This window comes from Pelmatolapia mariae, linkage group LG9 (genome assembly GCF_036321145.2).
Source record: "Pelmatolapia mariae isolate MD_Pm_ZW linkage group LG9, Pm_UMD_F_2, whole genome shotgun sequence".
NCBI lineage: Eukaryota > Metazoa > Chordata > Actinopteri > Cichliformes > Cichlidae > Pelmatolapia > Pelmatolapia mariae.
The window spans coordinates 19,569,636-19,590,721 of record NC_086235.1 but is presented as its reverse complement, the minus strand read 5'-3'; the positions used below and the strand labels follow the sequence as shown (position 1 = coordinate 19,590,721).

At 40.7% G+C, this 21,086-nt stretch overlaps 1 protein-coding gene across 3 annotated transcripts; it reads left to right on the top strand.

Annotated features, from left to right (window-relative positions):
• The first annotated feature begins 398 nt into the window (after positions 1-398).
• Positions 399-13,697, top strand: qtrt2 (queuine tRNA-ribosyltransferase accessory subunit 2). 3 transcript variants are annotated; one of them, XR_010094825.1, is made up of 9 exons: positions 399-846; positions 930-985; positions 2,984-3,060; positions 3,165-3,374; positions 4,280-4,479; positions 6,528-6,697; positions 10,325-10,439; positions 10,596-11,212; positions 11,303-13,697. XR_010094825.1 is itself a non-coding variant. In XM_063483373.1 (8 exons), the coding sequence occupies exons 1-8, from the start codon at positions 629-631 to the stop codon at positions 10,846-10,848; spliced, it is 1,281 nt and encodes a 426-aa protein (XP_063339443.1). In that variant the 5' UTR covers positions 399-628; the 3' UTR covers positions 10,849-13,697. The 3 variants fall into 3 exon arrangements, 2 of the variants coding, with proteins under 2 accessions (XP_063339443.1, XP_063339442.1); XM_063483373.1 differs by having other exon boundaries at positions 6,528-6,679; positions 10,596-13,697; XM_063483372.1 differs by having other exon boundaries at positions 10,596-13,697.
• The last annotated feature ends 7,389 nt before the right edge of the window (positions 13,698-21,086 follow it).

The window sequence follows — 21,086 nt, the reverse complement described above, 5'->3', positions numbered from 1 at the left end:
TTTCGGGACTACGTTTCCCACAAGACTGTAGCTGGGGGTTCAGCGTCTTGGGTCACCATAGCAACTTTGTTAGGCTCCTTCAGTGAGAACTGAAATTCATTAAAAAAAAATAATGATAACAAACATGTATTAATAAAGTAGTTAACGTAGTTAAATACTTTGCTTCTAATTAAAGTCTTTCAACAATTTAATGTAAAATGTTTAATTATTAGAATGTTTAATTCTATTTTTAAAAATATAATTATAATTTAAAGAGCTTTTCCTACATGGAGTGCCACCTATAACGCCACAATTGTATGTTTTGAGAAGAAAAAAAAGGTTCTTGAGATAACCCGAACTTTTTTTTAAGCAGTACCTTCGCCGTTGATGACGACATATTCCTGCGACTTGTAGTTCCTGTCAGCCCATGAGGTTTTGTTGGTGAGCTGTTTGATTTTCAGCGTTTCTCACGTAAACAAGCATCCCTGTGAGTGTGTAGGTTTTATCCAAGTGTCGGACTTAGAGCGGTAAATATTCCAAATACACGTGAGTGGGAAGGCTAGCTAGCTACGTGGCTAAGTCAAAACCAGTAACACTCGTACTAGTTGTTGGAGGGAGTCCTTTTAGCGCTTCGACTGGAGTTTTTGCTATGGCTGGGAGCAGGATGCAACTGGAGCTGTCCCGTGTGGTTCAGGGAAGAAGTCGGCTGGGTGTCCTGAAGAGACTGGGCAGGACGGGGCAGCATTCACTGGAGATCCCGGGGTGTCTGCTGTACACACACTTTGGCACCGTTCCCCACCTCACTCAGGACACACTGCACACGCTGATCAGCCTCCCCTCTGTCACTCAGATCACTTTGTCCCACATGTAAGCTGTCCCATTATGGAAACGCACAGTGATCTCCTTTTATTTTTCAAATCTAACCCACATCTCAACCATTCTCCTTCTAGAGCTGAGCACCAGGAGGTGCTGGAGGAGTTTAAGGATGGATTCAGAAAATTTGCAGGTAAAAATTTACATTTTTCATAAATCCCTCTTTCTCTCTTTCCTTTCAGCATGTTTATCTTACAGAGAGTAATGAGAGCAGAAGAAGAAGAAGAGGACGACAGGAGTTCAAGCAAGACAGCATTGATTAGGCATAAATTATGATGACACCCAGAGCTTATCCAATGTATTCATATGTATTCAGCATTGATTAATAGGTAATCTATCATCATTTCTTTTTCTTTTTCTTTTTTTTTTTACCTAAATGGAGATTATGAAGTGTTGCAGAGGGGTTGACTGATTATCAGCTGTTCTGATTATTGGAGCTGATATTCAGACTTTTTTCATTTATCTCTATTATTATTGTTGTTTTTTTAGTAGATTTATGGCACGATAAATTAATTTAGCACATCTGACCAGTTACACATTTAACCACACAGAAGACTACTGTGCCACAGGTGGGTGTAGAGTAGTGGATTTGTGATTGGAGCAGCTCCAGGGTGGCATATTAGTATTATTACACGTTAACAAAAGAAAAAAAATCCATATAGAGAAGAGAGGTAATGATTAGCTTGAGGTCATGAACAGCCAGACATTCTCCTTCAGGATGTTTTGGTAGGCGGCAGAATTCCTGGTTCTATTTACCACAGCAAGTCTTCCAGGTCCTGAGGCAGCAAAGCAGCCCCAGACCATTACACTACCACCACCATATTTTACTGTTGGTACGATTTTTATTTTCTGAAATGCTGTTTTACTTTTACACCAGATTTAATGGGACACGCACCTTCCAAAAAGTTCAATTTTTTATCTCATCACTCCACAGAGTCATTTCCAAAAAGTCTTGGGTATCATCAAAATATTTTCCCTCAAAACTGAGACGAGCCTTTATCTTCCTTTTGCTTAGCAGTGGTTTTTGTCTTGGAACTCTGCCATGCAGGCCATTTTTGCCCAGTCTCTTTCTTATGGTGGAGTCATGAACACTGACCCTAACTGAGACAAGTGAGGCCTTCAGTTCTTTGCAAGTTGTTCAGGGATCTTTTGTGACATATTGGATGGGTCGTCACTGCACTCTTGAGTTAATTTTGGTTGGCCGGCCACTCCTGGGAAGCTTCACCACTGTTCCATGTTTTCAGCATTTGTGGATAATGTCTCGCACTGTGGTTTGCTGGAGTCCAACAGCTTTAGAAATGGCTTGATAACCTTTTCCAGACTGATAGATTGCAGTTAAAATTTGTTTTTTATTTGTTCCTGAGTTTTCTTGGATCATTGCATGATTTTGAGGATTTTTTTGCTTTACTCCACTTTCTCATACAGGTCCTATTTAAGTGATTTCTCGATTGAATATGGGTGTGGCTAGAGAAACTGGGGTTGATAATGCTTCCCCCTTCATAATAAACACATTCATTTAGACATGTGTGGATAAACGCAGTCTGAGCTCCTCTAGAAGTACAGTAATGAAAACAAACATGTGCAGCATTTTGGTGAATGTGCCATTCTTGCCAACCATATAAACCTTTAAAAAATGGCAACTGCATTTTTATTTTAATACATTGAAAATTATTAAGTTTCCCATTTAGGGAAGCTAAAATGCCAGAGTGGTGTGATGGGTAAGTGTAAATGAAGAAGCTGTGGATTTTAAAGCAAAAATGTGTTGCTGTGGACATGGCCTGTGCTTCACCCAGCCTCAGGCAGCCACTTTAAGAAAATTAGACATGTAACCACGGTATCATCGCTTGGAATAAACTATCATTGATTACTACTGCCTCTGCCTCTGAAGCCCCTGAAGGGAGAAGCAGTGATTGAATAGCCTTTGCTGCTATTAGACAGTTTTGTTTTCTCACCTTCTGATCCTCTGCAGCGGCTGGGTTTGCTGATAAGGACACAGCTCGTTCCTCTCTCAGTCGTCACATTAACATGTAGAGTCGAAGCGCCTCGCTCTGTCACCTGGCTTCACGCTCGACCCTCTTAACCCCTTTGCTGCTGTGTTCTCTGTGAGTGATGCAGTTATGTCTGGTTTCAGGTCTTCATGATACTGTGCTCTACTGCTCCCTTCACGACCCTGCCACGCCCAGCCCGACGGGTTACACCACCAACAAGGTGACATTGCTCATGCTGTGGTAAACTAAAGGCCCTGGTGACTTTACTGCTGGGTGTGATCACAGGTAAAATGGGTTTCTCATATATTTTTGCTTTGTTATTAGACGGTGTCAGTGTGGGGCAGCGGTGGGCGGATAGAACTAACGGTGGCCAAGTTCATGGCTCTTCAGAAGACCGTACAGCCAGACTGGTACCAGAGCATGTACGACGGAGAGACCTGGCAGAACAGCGCTTCTCGCAAACGGGTCAGAAAGTCGGTGGATCGGACTCTCGCTCATTTGGACGAGTGTTTGCTGGTGCACCAAAAATCAAAGGTACACACTGCACACACACTTTAGCAGCCGCTGAGCACGCTTGCATCTGCGAGTGAGTCATGCATCGCACAGACACTCAAGACAAAGATTGACGTTAGTGCAGTTGTGACAGGGGCTGCTGTGCATCTGTACTACAGCTGGAAGCTCAGTGAGATTAGGATGAATTCATTATCAGTGGGTATCTACACTATCAGCAGGTGTGTGATGGTGCAGCATCAAGCATGACTAATAGAATAGTCTGCTTTGCTTTCTTTTGATTGCAGTCAAAGAGTGGCTCATTCCATGAGAGGGTGGACTGAGTAAAAAGGATTAATATGAAGAGGTGTGGGGGAACTGTCGTGACTCGTGCATATGACATCTTTGCTCTTTTACGCCTCAGTGGATAATAGATTTAAAAAAAAAACACGTTCTCCTCTAGCCCTAGGACATATACAGCTTCCCTTGTACGAAGCAGGTTATTGTTTTTCTTCCTTTTGTGAATTAGTGGTTTTTCTCTATGCTTATATATGTTCTGTAAGTCTTTGCTAATTGCTTGTAAATTTATAAGCTGTTTCCTCACCTGAACGCAAACCAAATGTTCCTTGAGACAATAAACTGAGAGTTTGGAGTCACATTAAGCAGAGAGGACTGACAGCATTCTGCAGGTAATTCATGACATGGGTGCTACGGGGACTGTCTTACCTCCTTGTGACTTGCAGTCAAATTCGTGCCTTGAATGTACAAACTTGCAGGTGGGCTCTGGCAAGATTAAAGCCTTTAATTTATTTATTTTTGCAGCTGCAAATCTTGTCAAGGACCGTTTGTGCCCATGAAAATCTAGATTTTGATCTCCTCGCTCCTTCTTTCTTTTGTCATTTTGGAGTGTTTTGGCAGTTTCTAGTCCCCTCACTGTCTGTCATTTCTAGGAATTGGAGGGAGTGGAGGTGTTTGGTGTGGTGGAGGGAGGCGACATCCTGGAAGAGAGAGTACGCTCTGCCAAAGAGACCGCCAAGAGGCCCGTGGCAGGATTCTGCCTGGACGGCCTCCAGACGGGCTCCATGGACCAAACTCTGAGGACCCAGCTCGTCACTGCTATGATCAAGGAGCTGCCTGAGGACAAACCCAGGTTTGCCTTCTCGTGGCTACGTGACCTTTGTGAATTGATTACAGCTCAAACAATTTTTCCCATCATTTAATTGAAAAGCATTCACCGAACACAGTCAGGCAGGACCAAACAGAAAGAGCAATAGTGGGGCTAAACAAACGAGCGGTGCCCTCTCTGCTGCTGTTTTTCATTTTGTGCCACCAGGACAATTTATGCCACGCTGTGCATTTATCTAGCAGTTGGAGATCTGGCTTTTGAAGCTTTGTGTCTACACAAAATCTCACTGCAGGGCAACAACTAGTCATTATTTTCAGCATCAAAAATTGTTTTCATTACTACTGAAAAATGCACTCTGCTAAAGGCTTAAAAATGCCCATTACCACGGAATAGTCATGTTTACTCGGTCAAATATTTAATTTAGGATTTCCACTGGCAACAGTTTAATGTGCAGATTACTCAATTATTATCTGGTAAAAACATCAGAAAATAAAAATGTTAAAATGTCCGTTTCCAGCTGTTCCAGTCCAGGAGGATATATTCAGACGTCATGGCAACAGATATTTTGAACTTTCTGTTCATTTTTTCGAAAAAAATTGTTCTCATGAATTTTTTCCCTCATTTCTTTCATCTATTAATTTACCTGTTTGTTCAGCCATGATAAAACTAAATAGAAGAGTGGAAATGGACAACAACAACCGACTGTACTGATTTTATTTGTAAACGTCTCGAAGAGGCAATCCACGTTTTTGTCACAGTGGAACACATTAAGTCTTATTTAACTGACAGATCGATTAGCTGCTCATTCATTTCTGATAAATGTAGCAATTAATGTGTAAAGACGTTATAATTCAGAGGCTGAGAAGCCACATTTGATGTATTCTGCAAAATCAATTAATTGTCCTGCTTGATTAATTATAAGTGAAAACCCAGCAGCTATGCCTCGCCCCCACCCCCTCTACAATCTTCAAGCGCTCATTATCTCAGCTCGACCTTAAAGTTCTGGTGTCATTTAATTTTCATCCATTGCTCTGCTCTTTATTACATTTCTCTCATTCTTTGCTGAGAAAGATTTTTTTGGGTCACTTTTATAAGACAAAATGTGCAAATTCAAAAAGGAAAAAGTAGAAAAGTATTTTTGTAGGTTGGAAAATCCACGTCCACATTTCCTTTTATGATTCTAAGAGCATGATACACAGTCACTGCCACTTTATTAGGTACATCATTAATTTAATTAAAGGGGAAAAGGTTAAAAACTCATTAGCAGCTATTTTGATAAGGAGTTTATTGTTACCCTCAGTTGAATGTGAAGATTTGCTGCTAAAACGTACTGTTGGATAATTAATTTAGATCACTTTGGACAAATAATCATTTGTCTCAGACACATCCTTCCATGCAGCTTAAAACATGGCTTTTGACATATAGAATATTTATGCTGTTAAAGTATTATTCCACCTTTTAAAAGCTATTATTCAATCAGTAGAAACTGGCAGAATACAGTCCCTTTAGAGACTTCAGGGTTGCAGACTTTCTCTTAAAGGTGTTGGTTCTCCACACTGAATCATCCTTTAGGAGTTTACTCTCTGGAGATCATGTCACATGAGTCCACCTCTCTGGGAGGTGATGGAGGAGCTCTGCTAGTGGCTTAAAGAGTGGAGCTACACAGAGAGCTACTGTAATCAGAAATGAGAGATCTGTGATCAGGAGCTTCCCTAAGTTGGCTTGTTAACAGGCTCATCTGGAACACCATAGGGCAGCATCCCCGCTGGTTTTTTTGGCTGTTAGAGAAGCAGCTTCCTACCAGAAAGTGGAGAGGAGTCATTATCGAATGCTAAATTTGCCTTGACCTTGATGCCTGGAGGCAGAGAGTCAGGAGGAGCCCGGGAAATGGGGAAAGCACCAACGAGCCAACCAACACTCCAGAGAAGAAGCGTGCTGCTGGTGTTTGTGAAAGGCTTTTGTCTGCCAGTAATATGTTGTTGACATTTTGCATCAATGTTTCATTTATTGAGTGTTCAGGCTATTGATTTTTGGTGTCTGTGTGCGCGTTTGTGTTTGTGTGTGACTCTCAGACTCCTGCACGGTGTGGGACGACCTGACGAGGTGTTGGCGTGCGTCGAGGCTGGCGTGGACCTTTTTGAGAGTTGTTTCCCCTTCCTGGCGACGGAGCGAGGCTGCGCTCTCTCCTTCGGCTTTGACATTTCCACGGACCCAGAGCGCGCAGGTAGAGCGCCCCCTGCAGGTGTGGTGAAGAGCTGTGCTGAGGCGTAGTTAGCACTTTTAGACATCCTCACATTTATCAACTGAAGTTGTTTCATTACAGCCAGTAAAACTAAACTAAACTGAAGTGAAAAGAAAGTTCACTTCATTGGTAGTTTTTGTGCACACATATAAATCTATAAGCTCTTTATGTTTCATGCATTCAGCCCCTCAGGACCGAACTCCATGAATAAAACATCTTATTTTATTGTTAATAATTCCATAGTTTTGCCTTTCACTTGTATTCCAGCATCCACTTTGATGCTGTAACATATCAGGAGGTATAGATGAAGCTTGTTAATTTTCTGCTGCTTTAGCGTTTCTATTTAATGGACATCAAACTTTATTATAAATGCATTGTTTCATACTCTGCAGCTCCCACATTTTTCCTGAAAATAATTCTTTCTGGAGCTTATTAGCGAGCAACCGAAATAGTCATTCTGATATGCAGCATTTGAATCAGAGAGCGCAGAGATTTAATTTCATATTCAAAGGGCAAAAAGGAAATGAGGGGAGAAGGCTAAAATTTGGCAGCGTTTATTTTTGCAGTTCTGCTCTGGTTAAAAGCAAGTGACCTTTCGGTTAAAGCTGTCGTGCTCCAAGTGCGATGAAAGAAATTACTCTCGAAAAGATGGAAAACGCTCACATTTCCCTTCCCCAGCTTGGAGTGTGTGCCTCGAGGAAACTGACCTGTCACTGTGTAATTTGTTTGGATATTCGGATTATAATGAACCCTGAATACACACGAGTGATAAACAGAATAGTGGATTAAAGAGGTATGACCAGAGCAGTGTGAAAAGATTAAAGGGATATAAATATAGTGGGATTTCATGTATGAAAAAGTATTAGTGTTAATTTTTTAGAAAGGGGAACAGACGCTACTTTGATGTCTTAAATGGCACAGAGTCTGAGTTAACTGATAAAACAGAAGTGATGATTAAATATGCTCTAGCAGATTTGTTAATTTCCATAGGAGGAGCTTTTGATGGTGAGTTAAAAAAAGCGTATGGAGTTAATGTTCTTGGTTCTTAAACAAACGGACGAAGGGCTTTCATCTCACAGCGATGCCGTTATCTAGTTTTAATTTGGTGAGAAACGAGGCTGACAGCTGCTGGGGACGGTTTTCACGTAATGAATAGAAATTAAGTGTTACGTGTGATCATTGACATCTGATGTGCGTATGATGGCTTTTAACTTATGCTTTTGTTTGTGTTTGTGTGTATTGTAGCACAAAATCACTTACAGGCAGAAATGCAGTTCATGGTGGGTGGAATGGTATCAAAGTTATAGCAGAAGAAGAAGTTGTATTAAACTCATCTGACAGAGGGAAGTTTGGGATCTGGTGCTATGCAGTGCCAGACAGCATTAATCGATTCTGCACATGGAGCATAATGGAGTTCAGTGAAGGTGTCAGACCCTTAGAGAAATTCTAATTCACCATTCAGCCAATTACAAAGCCCCGTGGGAGGTATGTCAACACCCTCACTTCCCAGTTAAGGTTCTTTTAGACGTGTCAGAGCATATGCTAATTCACCTGTTCCTCCCTTCTCACCCTCTTAAAGTATTCATCTGTCACACTGTCTTTCTCTATTTTTAGAAGTCCCTCCAATCTTTTTTTGTGTCCTGACTGCTATTTCTGCCACTTTAAGGCAGGGTAACTACTTATCTGAGACAAAGCTAAGGGGATTTTAGCGTATGAAAACGATCACGCCATAGAAATGTGTAATTTGAGGTAAAAACAGCTTGCACACTAACAAGTAGAAAACAGAGTGTGTCTGCTAATTGCAGCTAAATTTGTTTGGCTCTAAGCTGTTCCTTGTGAAAGCTAACTAGTGCAGCTTATCAGATTGGCGGTAATGACGTCGCTGCTGCCTCTGACTTATAGTGCTTAAACTAACTTCAGATCATATAAATTTAAATGTTTGTAAAGATGAACTTATTGACCTGGCTCATTAGTTCAAATAGATGAGAGTACACATTTTAGATGTGTTTTACACGCTGCCTTTAATTTGCTAAACGTCAAGTGTGAGATGCAGTTCTGAGTTTCCTCTCTTAGGGTTTTATGAAGGGCCTGTGACAATTATAGCCTTCGAACTCTACTCTGTTTCTTCTTAGATCCAGTTTGTGTTGTTGCTGCTTTTTTCCTTTGTGCAAAATTTAATCTCCAGTGAAAGTTACTTCTCGCTTCTTGATGTTTTATTAGCTTTGGTCAAGCTTCATTCCATCCAGTTTTATTCTGAAGCTTATCACCTCCCCTTTTAAGCTCCACACAGACACCATGATAATTTCCGTTTTCTGCTTTGTTTATGCACTTTGTTGCTCTCTGCATCACCTCTTTTGGGTTCCACTAAACCCATTATGCTCTTCTCTTACCGTTTCATCTCTGTCTTTAATAACAGACATTGCTATGGATCACTTTTTTTCTTCTTCTTCTCCAGCAAACCATCCAGTCTTCCTTGTATCTTTTGTCTGTTTCTGGCTAGAGATCTGGTCCTCCTTTAAACAACAGCCCTCTTATTAAAAACCGCTCTTCTTCAACAAGAGTTACCATTCAAAGCCTATGAAACTACAGTACTGTGCGGAAGTCATGAGCCGCCCCTCATTTTTTATGTTTTGTTTGGAAAATGTGAAATGGGTGGAAATATTTATTGAGACTTGAAATAAACTGAATGGATGGAAATGGATCATAAAGAGCACAACTGATAGTATTGCATTGTGAGTTTTCCTATCTACGTTTTCCAGATGGTATTCCATGGCGGATTTAAATCTGATGGTACTTTTCAGCGTTCATATTTCCAGCAATTTTGACAAGAGCCCCAACAGCAATGGTTGAAATAGAGCCGTAAACCTTGACAGAGCCTGAAACATGTTTCACAAATGAATGTAGACACTCAATATTGTCTCCTGAGCTCTTTTGAAGGAGACACCACACAGCATACTGAGATTTGAGGTTTCAGTTAATAGGTCTTTGGGAATCACTTCACTAATGCCCAAAGAAAAACCCTGAAAGACCCTCAGAAAGCCTCGAGAACTATTGCTAAAGACCATTTAAAAAATACAAGAAAGTCTGGGTCCTTGGAAGACTGAGTACTGTAGATTGTGCAGGTTGCCAATAAAGGTTTTGTTTTATGATTTGGTAATGGCTGTCTCAGTTAGCACTAGCTCTGCCTCTTCTACTCAAGTGTATGTTGGGTGTTTGTTGTTTATTAGCACCTACAAATAAATGCCTCAGTTTGTCTGTTAGTTCTGCTTCTCACTTTGCTATTGTTGATAATATCAGTATAGGCAATATTATGCATCTGGATGGCCAATATTGTGAAAAAAATTCCATATTAATGTTTGCAACCTGAGTCAGCTGTGTATTTAGCTTACACCCCCACCCCCCTTTGCATTAATGACTTCAATCACTCATGCTGCAGCCACAATTGGAGCCAATGCCATTTTCAGCAGTGACTGTGGATGTTATATTCAAATAGTGGGGAAAAAAGAGGATGTATAAGTGTTAGCTGCGGTGATACGTGTTTGATTATTGCTGTCATACTGCAATGGGACATGCCATTTGGCCAGGGATCTGTGCTGGGATTTATACGATGCATGCATGTTTTGGCAGTGCTGGAGTTGAACGAAGAGAAGGAGACAACAGGGGAGAGCCAGCAGAATGGCGATCTTAATCGTCATGATCAAACACAGATGACACCCTTTGAGATGAACCTCAAAGAGAAAAGGTTCGTAGCAGCTATTGTAATACCCCAGTGGGTTTTATAAGTAGCAGTGTTTGCAAGTTCTTTTCTTTCATGTGTTTGCTGAAGACCTAATTTACATTTATAATGCCTGTTCATGAATTCTACTTAAACTCAAACTGTGCTTGAACTTCTGCCCAGGTATCAGGACGACTTTAGGCCGCTGGTGGAGGGGTGTGGCTGTTACTGCTGTAAGAACCACCAGAGGGCGTACCTGCACCACCTGCTAGTGACCAATGAGCTGCTGGCTGGAGTTCTACTCATGATCCACAACACAGCCCACTATCACGGCTTCTTCGGGGCCTTAAGAGAAGCGTTGGCCACCGATAAACTGGATGTACTCAAGAAACGAGTACTTGGGGATGGAGGCCTGCAGACAGAAAGAAAAGAGTAAGATGGATGGAAGCCAATAGATGCGAGAGGGAATGAGCTGAGGGACTAAGGGGGAGAGATCTTCTTCAGTGGAGTGACATGGCCAGAGGCAATCATAAGTACTATCTTGTTCTGCGAAGTACGGTCACACGATGAACTGAACTGTCCTTGAGAATGACACACTCCATATGCTGCCATCTCTTTGCTTTAAAGAAGAAGATAAAAGGAGAAAGGAGCACACAGAAAACTTTTTGATGTTTGTGCCTTGGGTTTGTGTCCTGGTTTCACATCTGGAGGGCCACTCACTTAAGCTAGTCTATTGATCTGAGCAGAGGAGACTGCGTCAGGGTTCAGCGGCTGAGGGGAGAAAAGGCGCTTGATATGAGGTCAGAAGGAACCTGCATAAAACATACAGTGAGGATGGATGGTGGTGGACTATTGATGACGACTGAAACCTTAATGTGGTCTGATTGCAGGTCGGCAGATGACTAATGTCCTCTGAATTCAGTGACATAGAAGCACAGACCAGAGGGAGAACCAAACGAGTGTGATCAATTGTTACAGGGGAGACATTAATAAATGCCACCGTTTCTCCTGTTATACGTGAACAGGTCATGTGTAAAATATGATTCCAGGAAGGCTTTGTTTTTGTCATTTCATACCTTACTGATCAGTCCTAATCAAACATTTTCCTTTTGTTTACGTGCTTCATGAATATTTATAATGTTGCAGTTGGATACCTCCTCTCAAACGTGTGTAGATTGACTTCTTGTCGTTTTCAACCTCACTGCCTAACCAGCGTCTATGTTGAGATGATGCTTTGCATTAAAGAGGACTCCGGCGAGCTCTGGCTAGCTGGAGTTTTAGACTGACAGCTCCCCCCATTCGTGCTCCTGAGAGAGGATAAAGATCAGATAAAGATACGGGGCTCTGCTGCCTCTCCTGCCATGGTGGAGGGGGCTTTTTTTTCTTTTTTTTTTGTGAAGGTGAAGGGATGTAATTGACTGCCAGACCATGCACACGTCTGTTGGGGGGGGCAGACTTGCAGAGAGGAGACTGTGACAGATTTATGTAACAGTAATGAGGATTTTATTTACATTGTGGATTACCTTAACTGCATCCAGCGTTATGAACGAGTGGCCGAAGGATTTGCTGTCGTCAGTTGGTGGGCATAAATGCTAAAGGCCCAAAGACATAAAAGGGGCTGAAAAAAGATGAAAAGATGGGTGAAGGCTAAAACAAGCAATGACCTTCAGCCTAGGTTTATTTTGAGGCTTAATGGGATGGCAGCAGACAAACTATTGAAGAGAAGGTTGTAAAGTCAATTCCCCTGGTTAGTTGGTAAAAATAGGAAATGAATTAAATGGCTGTTGCCCTCATTTCCCTGGAAAACTGCTGTATAGATATTGATGTCTTGCATTAAAACAATCACAGTAGAAGGAAGCTAACAAAACAGCAGTTTACTTATGTAATGTGCATTTTTTTTCTCCCGCACAACAAATCAACCCTTGGTTAATACGCACTAATTACAGACCCAAGATTTCATCTGCACTAATTAAGCTCTATTGAGGCTGTTACCGTTGATTGTTGAGTGAATTTTCCTTTAATGAATCCAGACCCCAGCCGATCTTTCATTTTCTTGCCCTGGTTTATTTATTAAGCTTGTGACCTCCAGAAGTGGAACATAAGTGATTGCAGTAATGATAAGATGCAGCACAATAAATAGGAATATAAATAGGAGCGTAGCAGATGAGTATAAACATAACAGCTTGAATGTGTTAAGAGGAGAAAATGAAGGTGTAAAAGTGGGAACGGTTTGTGAATTTGGAGCATGTTTAATATCATTTACATTAACACGGGTTCACACAAGGCTGCACTCTGTCCTTCAGAATATGCATAAGAAATGAGTAATACAGTCCTTGTGAAAAGTGGAAGTGTTCATAGGGATTTTTTACAGTCCTGTGAATGAACTAAAGTACACCTCATGATTTAGTAGCTGGTAGAAGCACCGTTAGCAGTAATAACTTGAAGTAATTGTTTTCTGTTTGACTTTATCAGTTTCCCGCATCTTTGTGGAGGAATTTTAGCCCACTCTTTTTTTTCCCTTTTCTTTTTTTTCTTTTGCTTTTTACAACGTTGCTTCAGTTCATTGAGGTTTGCAGGCTTTTATTTACACACAGCTTTGTTCATTTCTCACCACAGCATTTCAGTCACGTTGAGGTATGGACCGCAGCACTTTTTATTCTTTTATTTTTAAGCCATTCTGTTGTAGATTCATGCTGTGTTTGGGATCATTGTCCTGTCCTATGACCCAGTTTCAGCCACAGTTTAGATGTCTGACCGACAGCCTCACACTGTATTATTTTGATATGCAGAGGAGTTAATGATCGAGTCTGCAAGGTGCCCGGGTTTTTTTTCCCAAACACAGTGGTCTGAATACTCCAGATCAGCAAACTGCCAAGAGGTGCTCACACTTGCTGATGATCAGTTAAGAAAATGATCTCAATTATTAACACCTGGCTGCTACTGACCCTCTTAATTCCTATAGAAGCAGTAAAGATGTGTATTAAAGTTGGTAATTCAGTTGCAATGGCTTGTTATTAACTACAGGATCCGCTGTATGATTCTGATTTTGTCTCTGCATGGACGAGCACCAGCAATCATCAGTGAACTTTTACATCCATACATCCCCAGCAGGTCTCTGGGGTCATGTGGTCAGGCTCTGCTGGCTGTGAGAACTTTTTGCATCAGCGTACCCCCCAGACTCTGGAGCTTTCTCCCTCTGAGCCTGAGATCTTCAATAAGCAGCTGAAAACTACTCGCCTTTTTACACTTGCTTTTGGGTAACTATTTGTTGTCGTGTTTTTTAAAAAATGCTATAAATTAAAGTTTTACTTTACTTACTGTGGGTCTCATGTAGTGGAAAATATGGTGCTGTATAGTCAAACACTGAGGGATGAGCATGTGTTTGTGCATGTTACTTTAAAGCGAGGTTTTGGTTTTCGCCAACTCTTGGGAAAGTTATCCGGCTGTTTAGATGCTAAATGCTGTGCCATGTTTATCAGCCACCCTGCTAGGTTAGCAGCAGAGTCAAAAGTGAAGAGAGAGACTATTAATGGTTTGTATAGTCTGGTGATAATTGGAAATTTATTACAGCTTATCTTAAATGTTGACTAGTGCTGTTTTAAACTGGCTACGCAAAGAAGCTGCATAACATAACAATCGCTTTAATTTGAAATTTGCACTTATCTAAATAGCCGTTATCTCAGTCGAATGCAGTTTAAACATTCGCTGTGGATATTTAGTTACATAAAGTAAGAGCCAAGATAATCTGACCACAATATAATCGATCTCGTACTGCACAGAAGTTAATTTCCTCCGAGGAGTTTTACAGAGCAGGGCTGATGGTAACGCTTATGCTCGTTCCCTGTGTGCCTCTTTCTCTGACATTGGGCACAGTTTCCATGTAAAAGAGCTCTGAATGACAGAGTCAGCAGGTGGTCCTCATAGCTCATTTCAACCAATTACACAGATGGAGAGAACCATTCAGGCTTGATCGCTACAAGTATCTTTCTTCCTCTCCGCTCTTCTGGACAAGGTTGCAGCGTGAGCCGGGCAGAGCATTTATCTCACACTTCACACGGCAGCTGGATTGTTATCTGCTGTCATGACAGCGCAACGTTAAAAAAAAAAGAAAGAAAAAGGAGTGAGCTCAGCTGCTCTTGCGAAACAACATGGCTTTATGACAAAGTCTCATAAAGCCAGCGGCGTGAGGTGTGGTGGGTGTTATTGTGGTTGAAATGATGGCCAGCAGAGGGGTTTATGTGTGGGGGATTGTGTTGTTAGAGTCTTTTCAGAAGGAAGACAGTGACTGCATTTGTCGCTTATAAAAACCAGTGTCCGCAATGAAATGGGAGCTTAAATCTTTGGTTTGAAAAAAGAGCTTTGGTTGTCTGAGCCATGGGTGGATTACTGAAAAAGCCCACTGGGCACATGCCCAGGAGCCACCTGAACCAGTTAAAAAGCTCTGAATATTTCCTGTAGGAAAGTCAAGCAACTTTCAAAGGGATGCAAAATGACTACAAAGAGACCGATAACACAACTACAAAGAGACACAAAATGACTACAGAGAGATGCAAAATAGGCACAAGGGGATTTAGAATGATTACAAAAAGACATTTTTTTCTGCTTGGCTTCTGTGTAAAGAGAGGTGGGTGGCCTACATTTCAGTGCCCAGGAGCCCGTTATCTCGATTTGTTCAGAGCTCCAGTTCGTTCTTCAAGAACAAGGCTGGTGATTTTCTCTATTTTCTTTATTAATACTTAAAACAACAAGCCTGTATTGTCTGACTCACTGTCCAAAACCTGATGTAGCTTAATAATCTTTTGCCAAAGAGCTCCAGTAATCTCTCTGTTTAATCATGTTACTAAACCACACTGTTGCAGTGGGTGGTATGAATTGTCATTACAGAAAACAAAGCCTAGCTCCACAGGCTAATAGCACAACTTTGCTGTAACAGCGTTAGACTCTGTTTTCTCTTCTGAGCATTTTTAGAAATAAGGTTAAATGAATCCATGTCCAGCACATTCTTCCTGATTAATTATTGATTAATGCTTATTGTCCAAAGTCAACAGATAGTCATCGAGCGACAGCCTCTTGGGCTGAAAAATTAGACCAGTGTAGAAGAGTTGAAAACTGCTGCTTGAATGGCCTCTAGAGGCTGGCTTGAAAAGTGAGTCAGTGCCCATGATTTCCATGTTAAAATATCTAGGTTTACAGCAGAGCTAAGTTTAGAGCCTTGCACAATAAAAAGGTTTTAATCTCTGTAGCTACTTATATCCTTCATGGCTAATAAACAAGTGAGCTCTGTAAACATTTATATTGTTTTCAGCCTTAATGTTGTGCATTTTTGTGGTCTCCTGCTGACAGCTAGGTCCTGAGACACGTGGCTAGCTCTGACCTCAGATAATTGGAGTCGTTGACCTTGGCCCTAGACCTCTCAGTCATGTTTGTGGTGTTGGTGCCTTTTGGAGCATTTCAAATGCAAGTATCCGACAAATAATACAGCTAACGGTTGTGTTGTTAGCTAAGTGCAACGCGGTACAAATTCAGTAATCACATTACAGTTACAGTTATGATGTTACTTGTGATATGCAAGTTCTTCAGCATTATGGCAGGATGGAACTAAAACAGCAAACATGCCCTTTTTCTTACTGCACGCGTGCAGGGATGAGGTGAATGGGGTTCATGCAAACATCTGCACAGACAGCATGCTAGTACAAAGCTAGCAAAAAGACATAGATAAGTATATGCTGACCCCAGCCCAGCAGCCAGAGCCTGGTCTTATGAAGTCATGTTTCTGCCAATAACAGGAGAAATCGTCTCTTTAAGATGATTTTCAATTTTGCTTTGTGTTTTCAGCTTTGTATTCAAACTTAAACACTAAAAAATAGATCATATTTGTGTTCCTGATTAGAACAGGGATTGAGACTGTAGACTGTTGTTTGGTCATCCTCTCCTCATCTCCAACCGGTTGCAGCCCCTACTTTGCCTTAGGTTTGTATTGTTAACTAGTAATTATGCCAGTAGAGTAACAAATTACTTTCACCAGAGAATAATTAAATAACGCTTTTAAAAAAGTAATGTATAATATATGGCATTCTTTGAATAACAACTGCACCCATATAGTCTATGGATGCAATTTGCCAACCAAGTTTAGCTAGCTTTGGGTGAAATATGTTCACTTTTGGCCATCAAGCTAAAATGAAGGCTTCAGACTGGGAGTAAACAAGTAAACAACAAGTGTTGTTGATGCCACTTTCACTATGTCCAACTGTTCCATGCCATCTATGATTTGAAATGATATAGATGCATAAAACACAGGCCTCTCGGTCTAAAAAGTGAAGGCAAAGCAGAAGTCCATCAACACTATGTTCCTTTAATGGCCAACCCCCCAAATAAAAACAAAACAACACCGAATAGAGGTCTATACATCCAGGATGATCTCAGTAAACACTTTGTGGCTGAGTTCATGGGCTCAGCCTTTAGTTTTGAAAACAAAGTGAAGTTCATTTTGTAAATTATAATCACTGTTAGTGTTGCTCCATAGCTAGCTACATGTGATTGCCATTGTCATTAGACTGTAAGCCTGTAGTGTTGTGGCTTTAGGCTTCACAGAGGGTTTTCATTAACAAACAGGTGATGTCACAGTGTATTCCATCTTTTATCTACAGTCTATGACCCCAGAGTCATTAGGATGTGATGTGTGAAACAAGTACAAGAGCTACTATCTAAAGGTTAATATAAGTCAATGCTATTATGATACTGAAGAACACTTGTTTAAAAAGAAACATGACAGCACATAGCAGTGGAGCTTTATGAGCTAAATATGAGATTTAACAAAAAAGCATTTATTATTATGACAAATTCAATATTGTTTTTTATGTTTTTTTTTTTTTTTAAGAATAAGAAAAAGTGACCAGGCTTATTGTTGAAATGGACACAGGCACAGTATCACCACAGTGGCAGCTTATCTTCTCGGTTTTCCTTCATTTCCCTCAATCAAAAACAATCAGGACACCGTGAACCGAGACAGACACGCCTTCATCGTCGCTTTTAACCCTCTTCTCCGTCCCCATGGTAACCCTTGACCAGGCGCAAGGAGCAGCCCTGCTCTTCACCCCTGTATTGCTATAAGGGATTGCTCATCAAACAGGGAGCCAAATTCTTTACCTGCTCCCTGAGGTATTTCAGGATTAGTTTACACACAAGTCATCAGCCAGCATGTTCTAAATTAACCAGGACCTTCTCCTGCTGTCGGATGCCCCGAGTGAATATTTTATCAGGGCTACAACTCTACACATCATAATGTATAAGTGTAGGTTAAAGTGTTAGGCTGAAGCATTGAAAGAAGGTCGTAACACATTATTGCTCCAGACTTATTGCTTTAGTCACCTCATGACTGTCTGTCCTGATGCCTTGTGTAAATTTAATGGGATGTGATACAAAAGAAAGGCTAGCTCTCGTTTTGTAGAAGTGTGGAATCTGTTTTCTGTCTGCTTGTATCTGAAAATGGTTTATGTCCAGCTTGTTACCACACATGCAGCACTGCACTGTTTGGCGGATATTGCAATACTTTGCAGGCCTGACTGCATATCACGCTTCATTATTAGGATTTTTACACTGTATAAATCTTCTGTATTTTCTTGTCCACAGGAATTGTTTTGGCACCATTCCTACTACCAAGACACAAATAAGTGTATTTCTATTGTTGTAAACCCCAGATTAGGACTGGGTATCGTCACTGTTTTTTATAATCAATTTGATTCTGATTCACAAGGTCCCGATTCAATTCGATTCAGTTTTGACTCAGACAGTCAGAAATATTATAATTCTGATCATTTATCAGTACTGACACTTGTGAGACTTCATCAGAGGAGTAAGCATCACAGCAGATGCCTTTGTGTGAATGTAACTGAGGGTAAAACACAGAGAAACGTGAAGGAGATTTTCCTGACCTGGCTTTTTATAGCCCCCTTAAAAATATTCTGCAGCAGATCAAGCTAAAATGGATTTGAATAGGAAACTCGATTATTTAAACCCACCCCTACTCCAGATGTGTTTAATGGGTTTCAACCACATGAAATATTGTTTTTATGGATGTTCGAGTCAAAAGGATCGCTGTCATTCAAGTGACAAAGGTCCTTAAAATGATAGGTAATTAGAACAGCAGCCAGTGACAGAATACACAAGTTCCACCTGAATCTAGCAGAAAATACTGAGATTATTTAATATATCATAAAGAATGACAGTTAATCTCTATTTTAGAAAGATAAATTAATGGGCAAGTTACATTTTTTTGCCCCCAACATGCACGTTTAATTTGGTCGTCAATCCTTTAGTTTGCCTGTGCTCACACACATCCACAGGCGCTGTGGAATATACAGTCGTCATGTTATTGACTGGAGAGGTTTGCTGGGTCGGCACAAAGTCATATTTCTTTGGAAAAGTGTTTTTTTTTTTTTGTTGTTTTTTAAAAAAGCAACCCAAAACTATTTTCTCTGAGTCAGCAAAAAAGAAATTCACAATAAGAAAAATGGGTGGAATTTTTTCTGGCGATATTAAAATATGATTTTTTATGACGCGCATATGAATCAAAGGCGAAAAACAATACACCTAAGACAGGAGGGTAAAAGGCATTTTTTATTTCTTGGCAGCTTTAAATTTGTAGAGAGTAATGACATGTCTGCATTATTGATGTGGCAGTTGTTACTATCCGGGGATCTGTTTGATCGCACCTCAGACCTTCTGCATGCACAGTTTCTGCTGTGAGTGTTTATTTAACCAAATCACAAAGAGTGCTTCAGGAGGCCGGGTGATGATTCTCTATGTTTCTGTGTTTCATTAAAGCAGTCACAGAAGCCAAAGGAAAGGTTTACTAGGAGGGGATGGGCAGATAAGGCCATGAAGGATTTGACCTTTACTGATGAGTGTAATTTGTTTGTATGGGAAAATGAAGGAAGGAAAGTCTCAATGTGCAAAATTTCTATTTACAGCACTGGAAGGAAGAAGTGATGTATTGAGGAAATAAGGGTTAATGATGCTAAAACATTAATACTCCAAGTTACCTGTCACTTACTGCCACTCTTCCCTTTTCATAGAGCAGGAGCTTGCCTGAAGTGATGTACCTTAAGTGTTCTTCTCCAAGGAGACACAGTATTTCTAGATATGCATTAATTTGCAACCCTCTTACATAATGAGGGATGATGGAGGATTAATTTTAAAATGCACCTTCAAACCGAGTTACATTTAATTCCAAATGTTTCTCTTGTGTTATGTAAAAAGAGCAAATTTATGTGATCACCCTGCCATCGTACGCAGCTATTACACAGCTCTCCACAGCAAGCAACCGATTCACTACTGTGCAAAAATAAAATGTAAGCACTTTGAGTGTTTCAGATTTCTATCCAACATCAAATACCTGTCAGACAGCCCTGCAGCTCTGCAGCAACAACTCTAAACATGCAGCGATATTTATTTTATTTATTAATTTTTTAAAACTCTTCAAATGGCAAAAACACCAAAGAGTCCTGGAACATCTGGTATGACACCCGTAAAACACTGATCTCTACATCATAGAGTCGGTGTGGGATTACGTGAAGAAACAGAAAACACTGAGACAGCCTAAATCAACCGAAGAATGATGCTACCTGCCAACCACCTTGAAAAACTATGCAAGTGAGGGGGCTACAAGAGCTCACACTACATATTGATTTGACAGGTTTTATGTTTCTGTTGCCTTTGTTGTACTTTATACAAAGTTAACTGCTAAATAAAACTATTCATTGGTTTATCTTTAAAAGGATCCTCACTTTGCTTTTAGTGCCTACATCTCAGGGCTAATACCATAGATGCAAACAATGGCCTTACATAAACTGAATAATGAATTTAACTTTATCTATAGTACAAGTACTTTTCCTTTTTTATACTCTTTCCTGTTCTTTCTGCCTGCTTCATAATTAATATGATTTTAGTGAGTATGCAGAGCTCTGCACTGAACTCACTGGACGGGTTCAAGTTTATGTGTTGTGGTGGTTCTTGCAATTATGTTGTGTTTAGGTTTTGTTTTCAGGGAATGTGTTTTGTGGTTTCCAAGTTTTTGTAGCTGCGCGGATTTAGCCAAGCGGAAACGTCTGGGGTTGAAAACTGAACTCATTGGACAAGTAACAAGACCTGCAGTTCCTCTAGGTCAGCGGTCCCCAACCCCTAGGCCACAGCCCGGTACTGGTCCATGAGTCGTTTGGTACTGGGCCACAAGAGTTGAGGCTCGGGTGTGAAATGTATGGTTTTCAGGTTTTTTTTTTATCGTTTTTTATAGAAAAATGTGTATTTATCAACTGTTTGGCAGTGGTTCCTGGAGGTTGTTGGCTCTCACTGGGCAAAACTGGTTGAAAAGAAGGTACTGCACCAAAACTTGATCTGATTACTTTGGTTGCTATCAGGTTGCCTCCAGAGGGCACTTCCCATAGCGAGACACTTGACTCGGCTTTCACAGAACTGAGGTTAGGCTAGTAACCAAACGTTTTCGTGTTGGTCTTTAAATACTCGCTAACTACTAGCCGAGTGGTTGTACAAGAAACTGGTTGACTTCAGACCTGCAGCCAACAATTTTCAAAAGACACACCTTTTACTCTGAAGGAAAAGTCTACTTTTCAACTTTGTGTTGCACTTTTCACAGTTTCTCTACAGCTCTGAGAGTAG

Excerpts from the sequence above, each read along its gene's own strand:
- qtrt2 (XM_063483372.1), top strand. The coding sequence starts at position 629 with ATGGCTGGGAGCAGGATGCAACTGGAGCTGTCCCGTGTGGTTCAGGGA. Across the intron at positions 3,375-4,279 it reads TGGTGCACCAAAAATCAAAG|GAATTGGAGGGAGTGGAGGT; the intron begins GTACACACTGCA and ends TGTCATTTCTAG. Across the intron at positions 10,440-10,595 it reads ATGAACCTCAAAGAGAAAAG|GTATCAGGACGACTTTAGGC; the intron begins GTTCGTAGCAGC and ends ACTTCTGCCCAG.